The 23,619-nt window shown below is 40.2% G+C and overlaps 1 protein-coding gene across 7 annotated transcripts in view; it reads left to right on the forward strand.

Moving 5' to 3' along the window:
* ENPP2 (ectonucleotide pyrophosphatase/phosphodiesterase 2) overlaps window positions 1-23,619 on the forward strand; it is a 69,139-nt gene that overhangs the window by 16,077 nt on the left and 29,443 nt on the right. For all 7 annotated transcript variants that reach the window (XM_031050513.2, XM_031050512.2, XM_031050510.2 and 4 more), the window contains exons 3-9: window positions 4,495-4,650; window positions 6,737-6,862; window positions 8,791-8,851; window positions 10,026-10,123; window positions 10,949-11,028; window positions 12,183-12,302; window positions 21,804-21,859. In XM_031050513.2, the coding sequence (XP_030906373.2) occupies window positions 4,495-4,650; window positions 6,737-6,862; window positions 8,791-8,851; window positions 10,026-10,123; window positions 10,949-11,028; window positions 12,183-12,302; window positions 21,804-21,859 (697 nt within the window). The remainder of the gene's footprint in view (window positions 1-4,494; window positions 4,651-6,736; window positions 6,863-8,790; window positions 8,852-10,025; window positions 10,124-10,948; window positions 11,029-12,182; window positions 12,303-21,803; window positions 21,860-23,619) is intronic.

The following is a 23,619-nucleotide window of genomic DNA, read 5'->3' on the forward strand; positions in this document are numbered from 1 at the left end:
CAAAGGTCTGATATTGGGAACCCATTAAAGCTGGTCAGTGCCAACTCTGCTCAGCCAACCAGCACTGTTCAGTGGTATTCCTGCCTATGGCAGAGGGTTGGAATTAGATGATCTTAAAGGTCCCTTCCAACCCAAACCACTCTGTACCACCACCACTTCTGGGATCAGTAGGTGTGTGCCGTTTCCAATAGCAGGAGTTTTAGCTCAGCATTCCAGAAGAATAGGAAGCAATACAGTATCTCTTGTAAGAGGGCAGGAGAGGGGGTACTTTTGGTACTCTGTGGAGAATTTGCTGATATGTGGGACTGGACCAGCACTTGGCACTGAAGAAGTGCAGTTGAGGGTGCAGTAATGAGAGGTGGAAAAGTGATGGACGGTTTTGTCCCTTTTGTGTTTATGCAACTTGGTTACTTTTATTGCAGTAAAAAACCAGGATGTGATAGCAAAGAATAAAGTATTACAGTGACATCTGGCTAAAGGAGAAAGTAAGAAGTGACACTGGAGAGTTGGTTTTCTAACAAATGAAAAGCATAGTGATCAAAGAAGCTATTTAGGCTCTCCCAGCTGCATGACTTCCAGTCATATTTTCAGATGTCCAGTGCAATGAAATATCCAGAAGAAAATATTGGTATAAGTTCTTTAGCAACGTCACCCTGCCTTGGCTTATTTGTTCCAAGTTTCTTGGTGTCTGGAGTTAATTATTAGACTGACCAAGCACTCTCTTTACCAACCATTACTGTGTAGACCAGTTATTTCTCCAGAGGTATGCCATGACTGTAAGTAAATTTCAGTTTTCATCTAGCAGAGACCTCCTCCGTGAGTCAAATCCAGCATGGTTTTTTTCTTAGTGACATGTCAAAGAAGTACCATAGCTCCTGAACACCCCTTCTTGTTCTATTTTTACTGTGTAGAGTTATAGAAACCTTTATATGCTCTGAGATATTTAATATTTGTACCCAGCAAATCATGCCATTGAAATAGCTTTTTGGCTTAAAATTCCTAAAAGACATAAAAGAACCAAGGCTCCCACTTTTTCATAACTTAGTTATTTGCTTTATGAGCTTTCTAGATATCTCTGTAAGAGCTTGCAGGGAAAAATGGCCTTAGTGTCCTAAGGCATGTTCCTTGTTCATGAGAGGATGATGGTTTAAAATTTGGAAGGAGAAACATTGAAGTTTTTTCTGTCCTTTCTCCCTGGACTTTTAAACATGCCATTAGAAACCGAGTTCTAGCTTTCTTGTATTACAACAGTTAGGGGTTTTATTTATTTATTTATTTATTTATTTTACTTTATGAGCTTTTCACTGAAATTTTACTCTTTGCAATGATATTCTCAAAAAGAGAATTCATAATATGAGTATGATCAGGTAGTCTCCTTCCTATCATGACTGTGTAAGCATGTCTATGTTGTGTAGTTCTATGACCAAAATGCTACTGAAAGTAAATGGATTTGATTTTTTGTTTTTGTTTTTTTTTTAATATTGTAATTGGATAGAATCAGAGCAAGTAGTTGGATATGGCACTTTACAATGGAAATGTAATAACTTCCATGGGCTGAATCAGGAGCGCACTATTGCCTCAAGTATTGTCTCTTTCTAAACTATGACATAAGGCAATGCTTACATGGTTATTTTGACCTCAGTTGCCCAAAACAAAAAAGAACCCATAGGAAAGGACATGAAGAGCTTTATGTGCTAAATAAGGAGGGGAGGATCTTCATGTTGCGGTTGTGCTACATGGTTTGATGGCAGGAGCTGTGGAGGGATGCAGGCATTTTGCAAAGGACTTTGCAACTGTGCAGGATTGTTCTGTACAGGGGTTTCTGTTAATTTGAAAATGCTCACCAGGGCTGGAACTCCTGATGATGTATTTTCAAACTATTCTGCCATGGCATTGTGTGTGACCTGAAAACCATGGTCTGGCTGCAAAGGCAAGGTCAAGCACTATAAACAAAGGAATGATCTTAATGTATTCAGAGATCACAGGAATTAAAATAAGTCCTTTTTTCCTGTTGCTGTATGGAAAGTGTCCTACATTGGGTCAGAAGGTGTGACCTGAATTTGTTAAGTAATTTAGGATAATTTGTCACATCAGTAATAATGTGATTGTAAAGAGATGAGAAAAAAATAACACACAAGGTAGTTGGGATAAACCATTCTTACGTGAAATGGAAACTCTACCTGCAGTTGTAGAAAATGGATCTGGAGGGGACCCTGAACAGATATGTAGACTTTCTCTATATCCACAGACATGGTCACTTATTACTGAAGTGCTCCTGCCAGATCTTGGTTTAACCTGTTCTTCAAAATCTCCAAGATCAGAGATTGCACAGCCTTGGTGGGCAATTTGTTCCAGCTCCAGGTAAATGAGCTGCTCTTTACAATGGCTAGGCATTCCTTGAGCTTCAGGTGACTGTCCCTTGTGTAATCTGCAATCAGATTTAAACCTTCTCTTTCCTAAACACATGTTGATGTGTTTTTTAACCTTCTGAAATGATCTCTCTCATTCCTTTGAAACAAGAGGGCAATGCCAGTATGAGTGATATATAGTGTGAGCTAGTATGTAATACCTTTGAGTCCCTAATATTTGATTTGCAGCTTACTCTGTGATTGTATATTACCTGGCTTCCAAAAAGGAAAGTAATAGAAGAGGTTAAATAACATGGAAATATTATTTAGTAGCAGATTTTTGGAAACATTTGTCAGGAAGCAGCTGTCATTAAGAATAAAGAACAAGACTTCATATCTCTGAAAATATCCGAGTGTTGGCATGCTTTGAAACAATTCTCGTGTGATTGCTTTCTAATGTAGCTTTGTGGCCTATTTATGTGAGCAAAGAAAATAGTGATCTGTGTGTTGCCAGCATAGATACACAACATTTAGCTTCTTGGAACTCCAGATGACCAAAATACTGATGGCTCAATAAGAGCATGTTTGCATGGTATGTACCATAGAGTAAAACTTTGTATGTGATGTTACTTGCTCTTAGTATTACTGACCTTTCTGAAAATCAAAAAACCAACCCAAACCCAACAGCAGAGAGACACAATTGTCTACTGCTACCTTTTTGATGACTCATACAACTGTACCTTGCCAGTGCCATGGTCCATGATTGTAACCATGGTAGGTTTGAGTTTCTTAGCCATTATCCTGCTGTAGGGTTGTCTTGCTTCCAGGTTTGCTCCCTGAAGTGGTTTGTGCTGGTGTCCAACTAGTGCCAATGTCTCTCTGAGGAAAGTGGTGGAGCAGTAGTGCTGGGGATGGGAGCTGATGGAACATTAACCACTACAATGTCACCTCAAACTCCTCTTTCATCATCTTTCCCATCCATTCTTATGGTATTGGGATAATGCCATCTTGTTTGGGAAGAGGTTTCCCCTCAGTTGACGTTGAGACTAAACTTTTAACTATGTAAAAGAGTAGGAAAATATATAAGAAAAGATCAGAGCAGCTGTTTCCCAAAAGTGCCATTGCATCAGTCTTCTTAAAATCATACTGCTGATCATGGTGAGGTTTGCCAAAACCAAAACCAAACTGTGGTCTAAAAGAAAACAAATCTCATGAAAATTTCAAAGACTTAATAGGTCTCTCAAGGAGCTAAAGGCATTGTGAAATTTTCCTTGGAACACCTGTTTCTAAGGAATAACATAACATTTTTTATTTTATTTCATAAAAAATTATTAACACTAAAAGTAGCACACAACCTGCCTGCTTCATGTAAGCTGCTATGTAGAATTCTCTCATAGGAAAAACATACAAAATATATCAAGAGTGTAAAATACTAAGTTCTGAGAAGAGAGCAGAGAAGTACATTTCAGCTTCGACAGTAAAGGACCTTACTAATAAACAGGTTATTGAAGTCTAATACATTATTCATGGTTTTCAGACTGGCAGTCCTTCATTTAATTATACACATTAAATACATTATATTTTTTTACGTATTTCTGTATTTTGTTAAGTTTTTATGACTTAATGCTCTGGAGAAACCCACCAAAAGACAGAGCATCTTAGAGTTTTCTTTCATGCTTGACACTGATTTGGCACCTTCCAGTGTAGCAAACCAAGTCCTGCTGACTGCGTGTAGATTAATTGCAGTCCTTTCCTATGCAAACTGCCCAGCCAGCCATGAAAATGTCACTTGGCTTCTGAAAACAAAGGCCTGCTTCTGAGGAATAGCTTCAGCTCCTGGAATAGGGCCTTGGAGACTTCAATGCATTTCTACTAATGATCTCTTGATTGTTACAGAGGTAAAGCCTGTTTCTTTGCAGGACATTATCACAGCATGCTGCTTCCTTCCTTTTTCTTGCCTCTCCAAAAAAGAGCAACCTTTTCGGAGTTTGTTCCTTTTATTTTCCCTTCTAGCAACCCTTCTCTCCCTGCTCCCTTCCCCAGAGCAGGCAGCCAAGGTTTTGCTCATCTGAGTGGCTCAGGGCTGAGCCACCCATAACACCACTGCCAGCCTGACAGATGTTGCCCTGTTTCTTGTTCCACACAGTCCTGTCAGATTCCCCCTGGATCAGTACCTCTGGCTCCTGCAAAAACAGATGCTTTGAACTTCAAGAGGCAGAGCCTCCTGGCTGCCGCTGTGACAACCTCTGCAAGAGCTACAACAGCTGCTGCTTCGACTTTGATGAGCTGTGCTTAAAGACAGGTACGATGGGTCTCCTGTCCAGCACTGTCAGGCACTGCTGATATCCGGTTTCTGCCAGCAGTTGGGACCTGCCTGCTGAACCAGCATTCCCTGACATAACCTGCATCTCCTCCTTATCTCACCTTGCCTTGCCGGGCAGGCTCAGCTCAGCCCAAATTGAAGCCCATGTTTCCTTGCAAGAAGCAGTAGGGTTGCGCACCTATTGCTCCTCACTGCTGGGCTTCGGCCGTGGTTTCCAGGGCACAAAAAGCAGGGTACTGTTCACACTACTTGAAATAGATCTTCTGGTATTCAATTAAAAGCAATACTCAGTGATCAGGCACCAGTTTGACCTCCAGGTTGCAATGAAAAGAGCCGTGGTAAAGGCTGGAAGTTGATCATTCTGTGTCAGCCATCCTTTTTTTCTCCCAAGTGATAACTTCATATTGGAGCAATTCATGCCTGTGGGCAAACGGTTGCTTGTGAAGCAGCCTCAGAAGCTGGAAACACTGAAGCAGCATGGGTCCTTTGGGAATGAACTGCAGGTGACAGGCTGGGCTTGTTACCCTTGCTCCAGTCTCCGATTTCCAGATGTCAGGATGCATATAACACACTGGTAAAAATGTTTGACTTCAATTCATTGGACCCTGGAGGATAGAAATACAGCACTGGGTTCATTATCATTTTGCTTTTTTCATGAGTCATAAGCAAGAAAATCTTCAAAGAGCACCAAAGAGTACTATGTTTCACTTCATAGTATAGTGCATTTAAATTACTGGTTGTACCCATCTCCTTGGGTGTTTGCACAGCAGTCAGAGTTGACACAGGTGCCTGATACTTCTGCCATTAAAATTTTGATTGCTTTATCAAAGAACTACACTTATTAAACAGCCAGCAGTCTAATGGTTAAAAATATCATTGCCCATGGATGTGCAATGCTTGAAAATCCTGACTTCCTCAGTTCTGTTTGTAATGGTATTATTTTAATAACTTGGTACCAAAAAATGGTGAGCTAATCTGGTATGAAAAAACTTCTGATTTTTAGGCTGAAGCTGTTTTGCTCTTGGTGTAAATGTCTGCAGAAAAGAGAGGCTCTATTTGAAGACTTTCAGTGCAATGCAAGATGTTTGTTACCAAAGGACAGATAATACGTTTCTCAGCCACCTGTCTGCAGTGCACCATGTCCATATGTGTATGGATACCTGCATGGACCTTGGGACTGGTGTGTGAATTGTCATACACTCCCATAGGCATTTATTAAGGCAGTTATCACATGTACATCTGTAAATAATACATAATTATAGAAAAAGGCCGCAAATGAATGAGAAAAGGGGGTAAAAGTTATGTGGTGTGCTTTTTGCTGGCTACATGTTGTCTAAAGTGATTTCTAAAGTTTCCTCTTGGTTGAGCTAGGATGTGGAAAACAATATGCTTACATCCTTGGGCCCTATTCCAAAATGTATGAATGTACTGTCCTTGAGAGAGCACCCAGATTTAGGCAAATGCTTAGATCCTAACTTTATTTACAAGATGAGAAGGTCTGGGTGTTCTACAGGAGCTGTGCCATGCTTTTCCTTGATGAACAGCTCTTGTTCTCATACCTGTTGTGGTTGATACTGAATCTCACTCTATGGATGGGGAAATGATGGGAGGAAAGCATCAGTTTGCACCCACATAGTCTCTCCTTTCAGTCTTCTCTTATTTCCTATCGATTGAATCAAGGACAGGGGTAGCTGGGAAAAAAAGCTGGATTACCCAAGAAACATCAGAATCCTTAGGTTGTGGTTCATCACTTTTCTGTTGAGATCCTTTCTTCTGCTTTCCATACTTTTTCTGGCATTCAGGCTGTATAAAGCATGGAGTACAAACCTGAGGGCCGCAAAAGCACTTGTGGGCGAGTGGCGGAGCCCTCCTGCACTTGCAGGACACAAGGGTCCTTTTTGTTTCTGGTTGACATGACAACTTCAGAGGTCTTGAAATCACTGAAATGGGACCATAAACTTTACCTCCCACTTTAACGACCAGAGTGTTGTCATTATGAGTATAATAAGTACTTTTTTGTTTTGATTATAATCTCTCATTCTTGCTTACTTTATGAATATTTTAGCTCGAGGCTGGGAATGTACCAAAGATCGCTGTGGAGAAACCAGGAATGATGACAATGCTTGTCACTGCTCTGAAGACTGCTTAAGTAGAGGAGATTGTTGTACTAATTACCAAGTCGTTTGCAAAGGTACATCTTTGGTCTTTCTACTTCTTATCTTTCCAAACTCGATAGAAGACAGCCCTGTGGGTAAAGTGTCTTCTTTTAAAGGAGGAATCTTCTGTTCTGATTTTTTGGAGGATGGGGTGAAGAATGGGGAATTGTATGGGAATTAGCAGAGGTTAATGCTTCTAATTTATTGATGGTAGAAGGACATTGTCTTTACCTGTAGAGGTAATTATAGAAAGAGGAGTACGTGGATGAACAGGAATTTAAAGCAAAACACACAAGTGTTCAGATACGTTTGCCTGCATCACAGGGAAAGCAGGGATATCTGATGGAATGGAGCATTCCTAGATATGTTATCTTTGTTTCAAAGACCTCTCCCCACCCGCTTCCCCCCTCCTCCCCAAAACCTCCTTCTTAAACTACTTGGCCTAACACCTGTAGGCTTTGTTTCTTGTGTAATTGTGAGAATACAGAATGGCTGTAATTTGCAGATGGTGGCATGGGCTTTAGATAACTGCCACCTTTAGGCACATCATGCACTGGTAGGTGGATGGGCTTTGAAGGCTTAGTTTTGATCTTCTACCCTGACTTTTTGGAGCATGTCCTGCCTTGTGTACTGTGTCTCCCATTTCGAGCAGATCTTTTGATCCTTAGTAATGTGCTCTACATGTTCTTATTTTTTTGCCTCAGCTAGTTCTTAGATTTTTATTCATTAACTTTACCAGTGGAAAGGTTACAGTTCGAAAGTCTTCTTTCCACACAATTTTGGCCAGCTGCATATGTTGAGAAAAATACAATAATCCAGATCCATACACTGAAAACTGGGTTGTTTTTTTTCTCTTGAGCTTGGAATCCAAATGAAATGTGTACTTCCCAGAAAGTGCTGTAGATTATGTTCTTCCCCATCCCAAAGAAACCCAAGGCTGAGACCACTTAAACACTGGTATAGTTTTCAGTTCCTGCCTGTTTTGTGAGCTCCCTCTTACAAGGGTCAAGACAGAAGAATTTACATATCTCCAGCTTTAATGTACATAATCTTTGTTGAACTGGCTAATAACAAATGATCTCAATGACCCTGGCACTCTAACAGGGGCAAGCCTTATGTGAGAGCAGTGTTTCCTCTTTCGTGCTTTTGCCTATCTGAGGATAGTGTGTTTGAGGTTTTTTTGTTTGTTTTGGGTTTTTTCTTCCTTCTTGGAAATAGTCCCTCCACCTCTTGTCATGGTCAGTTGGAATTGCTGCAGGACATATTTCCTGCAGGCCTTTTCTATGGTGCTTTTTGTTTTGTTCTTTTAATTGAACTGCAGTTCCTTTAATAGTGCCAGATTCAGGAAACTAGGCTCATGAGCTAATAATTTGTTTTCCAATTGACCTGTGAAAGTGCAGCTCATGAGCCACTCTATAGACAGCATTCAGTGGTGAAACCCCTAAGAAAATAGTTGATTACATAAGGTAATTTTATCCAATCTAGCTCTGAAAGAGTATTAATGCTTTTTTTAACTATGTCTGAGTCTCACCTGATCCATGAGCTGATCAGCTGGAAACTATTTAGAGCTGTTTTTCTTCTCCAGAATGTATTTCGTCTTGTGTCTTTAGCCAGCTGCATCAACTCATGGAGACAGAGCAGGAGGGTGGGAATTCACAGCCAGAAGCAGCATTACATGATTTTGACAGGTTGAATATAAAAAAATGAAATAGATGACCACTGAGCCTGAAGTGTAACCTCTGTTTCCTGCAGTCAAAAGGACATTCAGCTCCAGTTTTAAGAGCTACTTCTAAGAGTGCTAGTTGGGATATTCTTATTGAATAGAATAAAACCAGGTCATTCATTCAGCTTTGTGAAGAAACCTGCTCGCCATTTGTGGGAACTATGACAAGGGAGTCCATTACCTGGAGCTACAATTTATTTTCTATTGTTTTTCCAAACTTTAATGTGACTTTTCTGGTAGGAGAAACCCACTGGGTGGATGATGACTGTGAAGAGATGAGGGCTCCTGAATGTCCAGCAGGGTAAGTATTTCCTATGCAACTGCAAAGCCCAGTGCAGCAAGGCCAATGGTCCCCAGCTCTGCCCCAGAACTCTGAACACTGTGTTTCTGCACTGCCCCGTCTCACAGGTTTAATACCTGTGGTTTGGATGCTTTCCTGTGCTTCACCATTTGGACAATTAGGCAGATAATATTGTAATACATATGCTTTGAGCATATATGAGGTTAGAAATGGTGTGATATGTGGGCTTGAATTTTTGGTCTTTGATCACCTGCTGATGGATTTGCCTGCTTCATTTGCCACATAAGGAAGGTAGCCAAACTGTATTTGTTTTCCTTTAACCTAACCAAAAGGTTTAGGGTTTTTTGATTGCAATAAAATGCAGGTTGGTCCATATGTGAACATAGTTCAGGCCACTTTTTTAATTGAATTTTGTATTAATGTTCCTAAATGAAAGGATTTCTAAATTACAATAGTGTACAGGCTTAGCTGAGTGAGATATTTGAGCACATGGCCAACACTGAGAAAGTAAGCCCTTTAGGAACCAGTTGGCTCACTGTTAGCCTTAGAGGTAAACATCTGGTCAGGTGCTGCAGAATCTGTGCTATTAGGAAGATAGGAGTGCCTGCTTCTCCTGGTGACAGCGATGACTGCTTACCCCAACAGCAGGTGTCCAGGACCCATTGCTGCCCACTTAGGGTCAACTCCCAGTAGCAGTACTCAGTAAAAATGTAACTAAATAACATGAAATACTCTTATCCTTATTATGTGAGAATGAGCTCTGCCTCAAGAACTTGGTCAAAATGCCACATAGGCTTTTGTCTGTGAAGAGAGACCAGCTGTCACAAGCCATGTGGTTTTTAACTACAGATTGTATGCTAGGGTGGGTACTCATGCATACTATTTATCTTTGTTCTCCTTGCCCTTCTATAAACACTTGCCTTTTTGGGCTAAACGCTTTAAGCTACTCAGGGAAGTTGTCTTTTATGTTGGAGTTCAGCCCTTCACTGTCAGTGAACACTGGATGTTACTAAGTGTGAAGATTATCGATTTGTGCTGATCTGTTAAATAAGCAAAATAATTATAGACATATATCATATGTAGTAGCTGTAGATTCTCTGGAGTCTCAGTGAGCAAGTGGAAATAAAAATCACTTTGTAATGCTGCCTCACACTCCTGCTGCTTTTGCTTTTAGCTTTGTTCGTCCCCCTTTGATCATCTTCTCTGTTGATGGTTTCCGTGCGTCATATATGAAGAAAGGGAACAAGGTCATGCCCAATATTGAAAAACTCAGTGAGTACATCAGTTTTCTTGCAGTAACTGAAAGACCATCTCTTGCAGCCCCATTGTTTCAATTGCTTATTGAATAACAGAAGTAAGTGTGAGCTGGTGGGTAGAAGGGCTGCAACAAATGCAGGGCTCCTCTGACTGAAAGGTCTGACAAAGAGTCTCTTCTTTATTCCATGAAATGGCAGAAGTCTGCTTTGGTTTAGGTGGCATCAAGTGGTGACTTGAGAAGCACCCTGGCTAAAGGAGCACCCAGCAATCAGAGTGGGGAGGGAGCTGCTGCTTTCAGGAATGCTGATCAGAATCAGTGGCTTTCATATGGTTTTGTCAGCAAACAAAGCAATCTTCAGTATGTTATATGTACCATGCACTTATAAGCTAGTTGGGAGGTACCCAAAACATTTTCCTCTTGATTCAGAAATATTGAAGATAGCCCATTGTGAAACTGTGGCTTTAATGTATTTATCAGTCAAAATTAGCCTGCATTTTCTCATGTTGTTTTACTTAGCCAGATGCTCCCAATAACTCTGGATTCTGGAAGGAGGTAGCTCAGAAAGTAAAACAGTGTATGGAAATGCAGCTAGTTCTGTAGTCCTCTGTCTGCTTCATTTCAGTTGCTTATTGTGAAGTGCAAAGTGTGCATGAGTGGATTTACTACTGTCCCATGGGAAGATCTGCCAATGTTAAGCAGCAAGATGTACATTTAAGTGGGTTAAAATTTAACCAGTTTCTGCAGCATTTTGAGTCCTAGCAAATGACAATTTCTGTTCTTGCTTTCCCGAGTCTGAGAGCTTCACTTCCTAATGTTTGTACTTGCTATTGATTTTTCAGGATCTTGTGGAACCCATTCTCCTTACATGAGACCTGTCTACCCTACAAAAACCTTCCCCAACTTGTACACTCTTGCTACTGTAAGTCACTGAGAAAGACTTTTTGATGATAAAATGTTGCACTGCAACAGAAATGCAGACTGTGGGAAACAAGGTTTTGTTTTATTTAATAAAACTGCTTCATTGTCCATCCTTTTCAGTCCTCAGTTAAGTGTTTTCTTCCTCATTTTGCTGTTCTGAGGTAATGTATCTCACCATTATACACTGTGTTACAGCTTTTGTGTGCTTCCTAATGCCTGCTTTTGCAGCTATTTGTACTGCTGTGTAATTACAGGTTGCTGTTTTTCCGGGGGTGGGGGGGAGAACCCCCCTGAAAACCTACCCAGAATACAACCAGCAGTTGTTCCTTCATTGGAGTAGCTGAAGTCGGTGGGGCTGATTTAGCAGCTGACTTACAGTTTACAGTTGCTGAGTGTGTTGGATGCTGCGCTGGCCCAGCAGTACAAGCCATCACTTCTGCACTCCGGTGCCAGCCTGTCCCCATGCTGGCATGCAAACGCTCTCATGTGACAGGACTCCTAAAACTGGGATAAGGGACTCCCTACCTGCAGCTGCATTTTGTTTTTCTGCTTTCTTTCTTTCCTGCAGCCTCTGCACAAATGTTAAATGGGAAAAGAGGGCATGGAGAAACAAATAGCTGGGGATGGGAGAGGGCCAGGAGAAAGGGAGAGCAGAAGTTTCTTACATTGCCTTTACTGGTGGACAAATTGCATTGTGGCTTTGGTAGGCTTGCCTCTTTCGGTTTTTTTTTCTTGGAAATAACTTATCTCACAGAGGCTCTGCTGCAGATAAAACATTGTAAGATGGAAATGCGAAGTGTTACTCTTGCAACCAGAGAATGAATTACTGTTTCCAGAGAGGGAACTGAAAGTCCAAATCAATCTTTTCATAAATTTTTGCTTACTTTAGATGGCTTCAAACTAACTTTTAACCAGTGTGAAAGTACTTTAAAGCATCAAGTAACAGGAGTTTTTATGCTTTTTAGCACCATTCAATCATGTCCTACTGCTTTCATTACTACAGCCAGTTTTAAATGTGCTTATCTTAAAACTTTTTCTGGTGTGCAGTTACAAGGATACCTATTTTACAATAATTCAGTGGTATTTGCAGATAGCTGTGGAGAACTGGATTTGTGTGCATTAGGGTTTTACTAATTAATGTACTTTTGCACAAAGGGACTCTATCCTGAATCACATGGAATCGTTGGCAATTCGATGTATGACCCAGTGTTTGATGCCAGCTTCAGTCTTCGAGGGCGAGAGAAATTCAATCACAGATGGTGGGGAGGTCAACCAGTAAGTTTCAGATTCCCTTCTCCTCCTTTCCTCCTCCCTCTCCTCCCCTCCCCCTGTGCTGTGGAACACAGCCAATAATAATAATTAAAAAAATACATCTGTGAACAATTTGTACCCAAATCCCCTCCCCCCCTGGGCTGGCCCTGTGTCTATTAATTTAACCTAATGTTTTGAGTTGGCTTTTGCTTTTCAGAATAATAAAGCCATTGATTATGGAAAGGTGCTTGCATTGATACGTATAAATTAGATGTGGCTAGGAAAAAACCCTCACTTTGGGCAGCAGTTTAACACTGTATTTTCGTCACAGTGGCATAATGTTTCCTTTTCATTACGGGTTTCTTGGGTTTTCATCCTTGTAATGTCCTTGTGACAGTATTAACGTTCTGTCAGCACAGCGTGGCACAACTTCATAATTAAGTCCACAAGCGATTGCTGTTGACTTGCTGCAGAGGCCATAGAAGTTTGAATTCATTTCTGCCTTGAGCACAGCAGCAGTGGCTGAACCAGGTCCTCTTGGTGTTGGATTTGATGTTTTCTCTAGCTCTAATTCCTTATTCTGGGCATAGAAACCTCCTCCTTCAAAATATTCCTTATTACTACAACTAAGAGAGTCCCCTTGCTTCAGCTGCTCTTTTCCTCTATTAGTGCATGCTGTGGTGGCTTGCTTTGCCAACAAAAGTGGGTTTAAACTAACCAGTTTTACGTGCAAACAGTCATGGTGCATACACACATCATTCCACTGACTGGTTACGGAACTGTAGTTTAGCAGCTCCTTGATCAGTTAACCCCACAAAAGAGTGAGGTGATAGAGGTGAGGAAATTGGAAGGGGTTTAGGAGCACCATCATCTGTCATTGCTGTTTGCTCAACAGATCAGTGTCATCCCCCAAATCTCTTAAAACAGAAATATCGCAGGAGACAAAAAGAAGTTACTCAGATGGTTTTAGGCTTAACAAGTGTGTGTGTTATTTGTCTACATGTGGTTTTAGTCCACAACAAACGTGAGACAAGGCAATTTCAGGCTGCAGGCAGATGTGACAGGCAGATGTGTCTGGCTGTAGCTGAGCCAAAATGAGGTATTTTTTCTCTCATATAATTTGTCAGCCTAACACTAAGCATAGACACTCCCTTTCCCAGCTATGACCTGGGTTAGCTTTTAGCATGGCTTGTGTCAAGAGGAGTGGTCAAGGAACCTTACTAGCTATTACCCTCCTAGATGTGAGCAAAGAAACGGGATCAAAACTAGCAGCAGTGAAAAGGCGGCAGTGGGTTGCCTCTTCCTTCACCTCAGCTACAGCTGGAGCCACACAGCTAACAAATCATCCCTGCTGCATTCAGGCAGCAAGCTCACAGACAATCTTGTGGTTCAACTGCTGTGTGACAGCTTGTTAAACAGCTGTAATGTAATTATACATCACATATTTAATTCTGCATCTTGATCACAATTAGGTAAGAGTTAGAGGGGAAGTAACTGTTTGGGACTGTACAGATGTCTCTATTTTTAAACTGTGATATTTATACCAATCAAAGTCTATAAATACTTCACACCTGCTGTGTTGAGTGGGGAATACGGGTAATTCCCACACATGTCCATTAAAAAACTTATACTGCTCCAGCAAAAAGAAGTTTTTCTGGACTGTAAGCAAGGGTCATGAGAAATGACAGCTGAGATGTGTTCCAGAAAGTTACACAACAGTGGATGACCATATGTTGGATGAAATCCTCAGAGGACAGGGAATGTGTTGCTTAAACAAGTATGGACAATAAAATCAACCACCTGATCTGAAGAAGTGTTAAACAGGAAAAATATGCAATCAATAAACTGGAAATGCCTTTGGGAAACTGGAAATATGCATAGGGGAAGAGCTATAATTTAATCCTAAGCATTTAATATGAGGGAAACCAGTAAGTCTGGCAAACCTGACAGAGTGGCCGTAGTGGCTGGGTGAGGAGCTGGTAGATCTCTTCCAGAAATCTGATACACATGGACCCTGCCCATAGAAGAATTGTACATATGATGAGTGAATTTCAGAATTTTATAAGAGGAAAAAATTATCTCCATCTATACATGGATTAGATACAGTCTGTTCTAGCTATCTATAATTTTCTCTAAATATCACATTGACACAGACTGCCAAAAATAGCTAGGTATTGAAAGACAAGACAGTAAAACTAAGGGGAGAGGAAGGAAAACCTTGTCTGCATATCACAGAACTCTTAGAATTATAGAATCATAGAATAGTTAGGGTTGGAAAGGACCTTAAGATCATCTAGTTACAACCCCGCTGCCATGGTCAGTGACACCTCACACTAAACCATGCCATCCAAGGCTCTGCCCTGCCTGGCCTTGAACACTGCCAGGGATGGAGCATTCACAACCTCTGTGGGCAACCCATTCCAGTGCCTCACCCCCCTTACAGTAAAGAATTTCTTCCTTATGTTTAACCTGAACTTCTCCTATTTAGGTTTTAACCCATTACTCTTTTTCCTGTCACTGCATTCCCTAATGAAGAATCCCTCCCCAGCATCCCTGTAGGCCCCCTTCAGATACTGGAAGGCTGCTATGAGGTCTCCATGCAGCCTTCTCTTCTCCAGGCTGAACAGCCCCAACTTTCTCAGCCTGTCTTCATACAGGAGGTGCTCCAGTCCTCTGATCATCCTCGTGGCCTCCTCTGGACTTGTTCCAACAGTTCCATGTTCTTTTTATGTTGAGGCCACCAGAACTGCACACAATACTCCAAGTGAGGTCTGACAAGAGCAGAGTAGAGGGGCAGGATCACCTTCTTTGACCTGCTGGTCACGCTCCTTTTGATGCAGCCCAGGATACGGTTGGCTTTCTGGGCTACAAGTGCACACTGAAGCTGGCTCATGTTCATTTTCTCATCAACTAGCACCCACTTGTCTGTCATATCACATCCATCTGGTTTTTTGTAGGTCTTGGGTCTCAGACTAGGGTACTTAAACAACTGCAGAGTGGTACTTGGTTTGCACACAATTGGGAACTATTATTTTTTTTTTCCCAGGAAGGCATAAAAAGTGTCTGAAACCCCCAGCCTTGTGTTATGGGTGAAACTGCCTAGAAGAGAATGTCATTTAATGCTGATTATTTCTGAAATACTTTCTTGCTCTTGGAAGCTGGTCTGTTTTATCTGGCTTTATTAAAATGTGGAGGGTTCAGTGGGATTTGGAAGATCAGCAGCTGACTGTTTCTACACCAGGAATTATGTGAAATTAGTTTTGAGAGCATTAGGAAAATAAGGGAGAAGAAGGTAGTTTGGAACTATTTTGAGGTGCTGTAGCTGGCTGTGGGACTTCATGAAATCCAGTCTTTCTGACTCAGCATACAACTTTGATTTATTATAGAAGCTTAAAACCACCTTGTTTTCAAAACAAAAGTGTTTGACAAGAAACAGCAGCAAAACCACTCCTTTCACAGCATCTCACAGCAATGGTCAGAATCAGGGCCCATGGTCCCATGGGGGAAACTAAGTTTAATGCTCATTTTTCATGACACTGAAGCTTTCTTTTTTCATCCCAAGTAAGTTCATGCACTAAATTAGGCCTCAGCTGCCTTTGGCCTCTGTTAAGCGGTACTTTTCCATATCTTGGTTTGATGTTACAAGCTTAAGCTTATACTACAGGCAATATATTGCTTTTCTTTAGTGATCTTTCATAATCCTTAGAAATCCATTGGCCTCCCCAAGGTCAGAAGATCACAGAATCATAGAACTGCTGGTCTGTGGTTAATGGGGACAGACCTTCATTCAGAAAGTAATCCAGCTTGGACCTGAGTTTGGCTCTGATGATGCCTCTCTCTTCAGCAATATCTTAATTATAAAAGTATTGAAGCTTGTTTATGGCACCTTGTAGAAGGCTTTATTTTCACTATGAACCTTTTAAAGAGAATACAACCTTCATCATTGTTGCACAGCTTAACTGAGTATTCCTGATTTTATTTAAATTTCGCATTCTATGTCAGTTGGTGGGATAAAACCATTTTTTTCTCTTGTTGTTTAGAATTCTGTTGGGTTTTAACCATCTAAACATTACAGAAAGAACTTCTTATTTTCATTTTCTTACTTATTCAGCCCGAGCATTGGCAGGTTAGTTGCATCTGAGGAGACCAGATTTTGAGCTCAGCTTTGCAGAAAGCTGTCATCTGTCTTTTTGTCCGGAACACATTTTGCAGTCACTTTGGTGGAGACATAAAAAGAGGCATGTCTATAATTATCATTTTAGAAGTATTTCTTTTTATACAGCTTGACCCATAAACAAGTAGCAGGACTTTCTGAGTCTGTCTAATTATTTTTGAATCATAGAATGGTCAGGGTTGGAAGTTCTAGTTCCAATTCTAATTTCATCTAGTTCTAATTCCATTTAGTTTCAACAGTCATTTGTGTCCTGTTGAAGAGTAAGGAGTATTGAGGGTGCTACTCCATGTTTTACCTTGTTGGGAAGACAAATTGCAAACGGTGCAAGAGTGGAACAGTGGCGGCACCACCCTGGTATTAATTCTGCATGCTTGTACCAGTCTCATAGATGCTTTTTCTCCTGGGAAATGCTGTGATTTCCCCTTTACCACTTTTGCCTGGATGTGGAAAGGATTTCACGTTCATGGATTACTAACTCTTGTATGTATTTTCCCCTGCTTCTGACATGAGTCTCCTTCCCTGGTTGGCCAGCAGGTTTGTGTAACTTGGCCCAAGGGCCAGGCTTCAGAGCTGTCCCTCCCATCAACCTTGACCTGAGATGCGCTGCTGCCAGTCCTTTCATAATGCAACAAATACATTGCAGCCTTTGCAAAGTTATGGGCTCTTATTTATTCATAGAGGATTAAAAGTAGGGAGGTGCCCTACTTCCTATGCAGGCTTTCAAGGACAATTCATCACCTATCTTAAATAATTCTGTATGTAGTATCTCTGCAAATGTGTCTAGCAGTCAGAAGGGAAAACTCGGGTCTTCCATGTTCCATATGGCATTTCCTCTTAAACTACTGCTTAGCCTGTCTATTTTTATCCATAAATGAGGGAGAAAAGCTGTAGTCATTCAACACATGGGATATAAAAATGACTAATTCAATGTATAGGATGTTTCATAGACATCTAGAAAAGCATGTATATTATTTCTTGTGACATTTGCCAGTGTACTAGGTTTGAATCTGTGGGTCCATAATTAATAGGTCTATCTGTATTAGAAAAGTTAAATATTCTCTAATTCTTATGGCATGGTATGAAGACAAAATTTTTAATCTTTAAATCTTTTAATATTTGTTCCCCTCTCTCTACTCAAGCAAATTAGTTCAGAAATATGGCCTTTATATAGTTTGTAATACAATAAGGTTTGTCCCATATGCAAACCAGGGGTGCACATCTGACATAGTTAAACAGATGACTCTAAGATTCTAATATATTAACTGTTAAAACCAACGTATTTACATACAGCAAATAAATTACATAAACTCACAAATGGTACTGACCTTGCAACACCTAAGACAGCAAACTTCATAAGTGACCTGAACTGATGTGACCAGTCGCATAGCGTATGTAATGCACTGCAGTTACATGCTGAGTACTGGAACATCTAGAATTAGTCAACTTTAAGGCTGTGACTAACCAACAGATAGGAAATGGAACAAGAACTCCTATTCTCATCTTAATTTCAATTGGTTTGGATGGACAAGGTTGAGTGAGCATTGGGTAACTTCATTTTCTATCCTACATTGCCTGACATCATAGAGTTATGTTAGCCCGTGAGAGGCATAACTTGATTTGAAATATAATGAATTTAATTTAAAGACAGTGAGAGATGTTCACTGGTGATTAGGCTGCATTAACAGTTTGCCAGGCTTTTCTGGTGGAGTTACTATCCTATAGCTGAAGGTAATAAGGAAACTAATGTGCTCCTATCAGCTGCTCCAGTCTGTTGTCTAATTTTACCTAGCCAGTAAAGGGCCTGGCTGATCAAGGGCACTTTTGGGAGATTGCTACCACTAGATTCATCAGCATTGACTGTCACAACTATAAAACACACTGAAAATTTGATTTAAATCTTGTTCAGTGCTGATAGAAATTCTTCTATCTACAAGACTGCTGCTACTCTACATGCTCAAAGACATCTCTGCAAATGTATTGCTATAAGTAGGAGCTTTAGGTAAGATGTTGAATACTGTTGAATTATCTTATTTTAATTTCAAATAAACAAAAGTCTTCTCCCCTTAAAAAAAAAAAAAAAAGGAAGAGGGAGGTGCAGTAGTATTTTATTATAACCTTGAATTGAATCAGGCTCTGCCTGGCAAAGTCAGGATGGAGTCATCCAGACTCACTTCTCAGATGTTATGTTCTGATAGTGGCCTTTTGATTTGCTGGCCTTTGACTTCAACAGATCATTGTCTTTGCTGTTGAGTTTTTTTCAAGTGCAACAAACGTGTGTCCCTATCTAATGCCAATGTAAATGCCTGCATTCCTGACGTTAAATACTTGGGAGCAGGGAGGGTGCAGTTTTTCCTGTCTGAAGCCATCCTCAGATGCCTTTGGACTGTCCTTACTCCTTACTTAAGCTTGCACAACTAGGAATGGTCTCCATCTACTTGCATTGCTCCTGCTTCAGAAAAGTGTCCAATGCTGTTTCCACATGGCATTCATAAAGCACTCTCTATGGTCAAAAGGAATAAACCCTACCTAACACCTTCTTGCATCTATGCTGGGTACACCTTGGCAATGTAGATAGGGCCTAATTATTCATCTCTCAAGATGACTGCTGTTTTACTTGCTTGGCCAGAGGGAGGGTGTCTTTTGGTATGTGTTTGAAATTGTTGCCTAAAATAGAGTGACGTGTGATTTCAGCAGTGCTAACAGTGAGGAGCAGCCCAGGACAGCTTCAGCTGCTGAGGGTGGAGCTTGGCTGGTGTGATTTGGCCAAAGAGGCAGCCTGGACCACTTGGACCTGTGCAGGCCAAAGCAACAGAAAGTCAAACTAGAGTTAACAGATGGTGGAGATCCAAATGCTGAATTCCCTGGACTCAGTTTGTTGGTACCTTCCCAAAGATATCTGCAAAATGATTTAAACTTTGCAGGAACACAAATACTTTCAAAGAAAAAGAAATATGCTGTAACTCTGTAGGAACAATGGTTTTCCAAGTACTGCAAGACCAAAGAGCATAACAGCAGTAGAGCTGACATTCCCCATGTTGAATTTGTATTTTACTTCTTTTCTCTGCCATGGTGGGGTTCTACACTAGGAATAAGTCAGCAATGCAAAGGAAAATGTAATTGATTAAAGTATGGGCCTCTTTTCACCTGGAAAGTCTATGACCTACTAAGGAATATGGAGTAACTCCTGCCCTACTTAGACACAGGGAGCAGGCTGAAGGTATATAACCTGTGCTGATTTATATGGCACAAATGAACTTGTGGATGCATCCTTGAATTGCAGTCACATCTCTGACTACAGTGTACAGGCTCAGTGACATGATAAGTGGATTGTAGGCACACTTCCTCATCTCTCCTGTTCACCTGCTTCCTTCTGCTTTATCCCATAAGGACTTATATCCTGTGAGCACTTGAAGACAATATCCCTGTTATTCAACAATTCAAAACCAAATTCCAGTATAAATGCAAAGTCATCTTTAAATTTTTTACAGTAGATACTTTGCAGTCACATCATCTTGTGGTCATTGTCACCATGCAAACCCCAGTGTTGATGGAGGGCTGAGGCTGAAAAGGCCTCATGAGGGTCTTCCCATTTGGTAGCAGGTTGAGCATAGATTAATACGAACCAACCTCGAAATCAGACTCTTGAGGAGAAGCACCTGAAAACAGAAGGATGGACTGCATATTTGTGGTAATTTTTCTCCTGCTGCATTTGGTAAACCAACATTTCTACAGAGCTAACATGGATGTATTTTTCCATGAAAAAAGGGATACATTGCTAAAAAGTTAGAATACAATGAAAACAAAAGATCTTTTATAGCTGTGCTTTTAATTTAACTGGATTGAGTCCAGTAAGATTTGGAAGAGTAGAAGATGAGAGATCAGTTAAAGGGTGTGACCAGGGCACTGGAAAAGCAAAGATAATAAATTTTCCCATAAATAACAAAATATCCAATTTTAACTGCTGTTATCTATAGCTTAACTAGATCTTTCATTAGACTGTGCCAAATTTATTTCAATTAAGACTGATGCATGAATAATTCAGGCATGACATTTGAGCAGTCCATGCCCAGGTGACAGTTTATAAGTGTCTCTTTGAGCAAGGCAGAGGAATCTATTTTCAGAAAGTTGATATAAAGTAAACCAAAGATTTTGCAGTTATGAAGTAAGGGAACTACATTTTGGCTTAACTGCTCAAGAAATGGATAAGTATGCATAAATAGTGGGAAGAAACAATCTAGTTGTACACATGATGCTGGTCTTTAAGCCATTACCACTTTTGAGATGAGTTTTGAGATAAATTGGGTAGTTCCTTGCAAGAGAAATTTAGTTCTGCAGGGTTATAAACTCATACTGTTTGCTTTCCTTGATGGTGAATCTTTCTGGCATTTGGTCATTCTCATTCTCCTGCCTTGTACAGATATTCAAAGGATAGAAAAGGGAAAGTGGGTGAAGGACAGAGAGAAAGAAAAGGGTAATGAGTATAACAAATTGTATGGCACGGCTTTTATTATAGAAAGATTAAACAAACTAAGGTTACTCATGCTTGAAAAGTAATAAACAGAGGAGAGTATCATGATTGTTGTACAGATGTGGGAAGAGAAAGGATTAAGAACCTGTATGAGAACAGTACCCTAACCCCAGAGATACTGGCATGTTGAAACCAAACTAAACTGAAAATATACTGATGCAGTAGGCAGAAAATACAAACTGATTTGTAGGCAGAAAAATACATTGGATTTGAAGGACTGAAAAAAGGATTTGAAAAATTAATGGATATTGTTTCCATCATTCTATCAAGCATTTGGGGTGAGCTCAAAAAGTTATTAAACATCTACGGAGGAAGGTGTCCCTCATTGCTTTCTTTATAGCCTTGCTCACTCATCTGCTCCCTTTTTTTGTGTTCTCTTTTCTAACACATTTTCTGTTGATGGCTTCTGGTGGTAGAGTATCTGGAAAGAGGCACATTTATGCAAACACTGCTTGGTATTACACCGTGTTCCTGCAGAGCATCCTCCAACACCTGAGCATTAAAAAGCTCGGGGGAGTAATGACTTATTTTTGAAAATTAAATGGAATACTGGAGAAATTCCTGGCCATGGATCTTAATGCTTTGTATTAAAAGCAATAGAGTTTTAGGGGTGAAAGTCCGCGGCATGGTGGCTAACCCACCCATACAGAATTTGCATAGGTTTGTCACTCCACGTGTTTGAACTGGGGACAGAGGCTGAAAACTGCAGTTTTCACTTCTAGGCTCAGGGTAGAAGAATGTGTGTTGAAAACATTTCCCTTTGATTTCAGAGGGTAATTAAAGATCTGAACACATTCTAATCCTCTTATATTTTCCTCATTAGATTTGGATTACTGCAGCCAAGCAAGGGGTGAAAGCTGGCACGTTCTTCTGGTCTGTGTAAGTGCACCCTGTTTTCTGAGATTTGTAACTAATAATTCAGAATTAATTTGATGCAAGAGTTTATTAAGTCATTTTTCTTAATCTAAGCATTTGGCAACTTGGAGACCATACCTGTAAGCCTCCCTTGTTTAATTTGTCCAGTGTTTCTGATGCTACAGTTTGCTGCTTGAAGTTCATACGCTGATCTTTAGCAGTTGTTTGAAGAAAAGGTGTGTGAATATGTAATAACTTACTTTCATGACATAGTGTGTTATTTCACATCCTTAGAATTGCTAGTAATGTTTCCTAGTCCTTTGAGTGTTTGTAGAAGACTCTTTTATTGTCCTCTTATGTCATCTGACATCAACAGCCTAATTGACTCAAAGCCTGACTCATTCAGTTTACAATCCAGTCTGACCTTTGAGTAAGATATCCAATTTCCCTTTCCTAAAAGACAGCCTTGAGGATTTTTGCTGTCTATTCTTTTGTTTAATGTTTCCAAATTATTTTCCCTTGTCCCAGCTAACATATCTTTCTAACCAAACACATCTTTCCAACCAAAAAAATAATAAATTTTGATAATTTCTGAGTTCTGAGGAATTTGTGTGGGTCAATCTCTCTATTTCATTTTAATGGCAGGATTGCAGGAGCAATGAAAATGGGCAGACTGTCAAGGCTGAAGTACTAAAGGGGTTTGCCTATTTTTTTGTGATTCCATTAGGAATAGCACTCTTTGCTACTCTAAATATCATTTGGCATATGGAAGGAATAAAATAAAATATATTGTGTATGAACCTAATGATAGGTTTAGGCTTGCAGGATGTTTATCTGTCAGAGCTCCAGTCTGGTGCTCTACAAACCAAAGAAATTAATGTGATTCCTAAGCTCTAGAACTACATAGTCACCATAAACACCCTGGCCAATGACTACCTGGGGATACAAAATGTTATCGAAGGCAACCAAAGATATGTCATGTGAATGGCAATAATAAGAGAGCACAACAGCCACTTCAGGTATGAATGAAATAGATAAATGTATGTGTCTTAAAACTTTATTTTTTAATTTGGGACACCAAATGATTTTTTGGAGAGTTTCAGGCAAACTTTTTTTTGGAAAAGGGAAGTGTTAAAACCATCTTAGTCCCAGATTAGTTGATTGAAACAATGGCTTTTTTCTTAGTACACAATTAATAAAAATTTTGGGCAGTACCCAAGATGATTGTGCTGCTTTATGATATTGCCTTGTTTACAAATCTTAGCACAAACTCTCATTTTTATAGTTGTTTTACAACCAAAAGTTTTCTCTGTAGTTAGAGACTGAGGACCACTGCTGTTCTACATGGCATTAAAAATGAACTCATTTTAAAATGGCTGTTGGCATTTTTATTTCTCTGTCAGATGTTTCCAAAGAGTGCTGAATTCAATTCAGCATGGTGAATCCAAGACAGTTGTATTTGATTCCTGCCCTGGGATTCTGCAATTAATCTGGTGGAATCTGGACTGACTGTGCTATTGTATTAAAATAGCTGCGTGGTCACTGACTAGCAGAGCTTTCCTAGGATGAGCTATTTAACTTTAACAGATGTTTATAAGGTTAGTCCTTTGCATAGCATAAACTTAGCCTCTGCAGCCAAGTGAGAAGTCTCAGGACACAAACAGTGAAATAGAATGAGTCTGTTCTGCAGAGTGAGAAGCTGTCAAAGTTGTGCAAGTCACCATGCTGATGGCCTGATGTGTCAGATGGCTGTTTTCATTTACAACCAGACTAGCCCTCAGTTT

Source organism: Melopsittacus undulatus, chromosome 1 (assembly GCF_012275295.1).
Source record: "Melopsittacus undulatus isolate bMelUnd1 chromosome 1, bMelUnd1.mat.Z, whole genome shotgun sequence".
Lineage (NCBI taxonomy): Eukaryota > Metazoa > Chordata > Aves > Psittaciformes > Psittaculidae > Melopsittacus > Melopsittacus undulatus.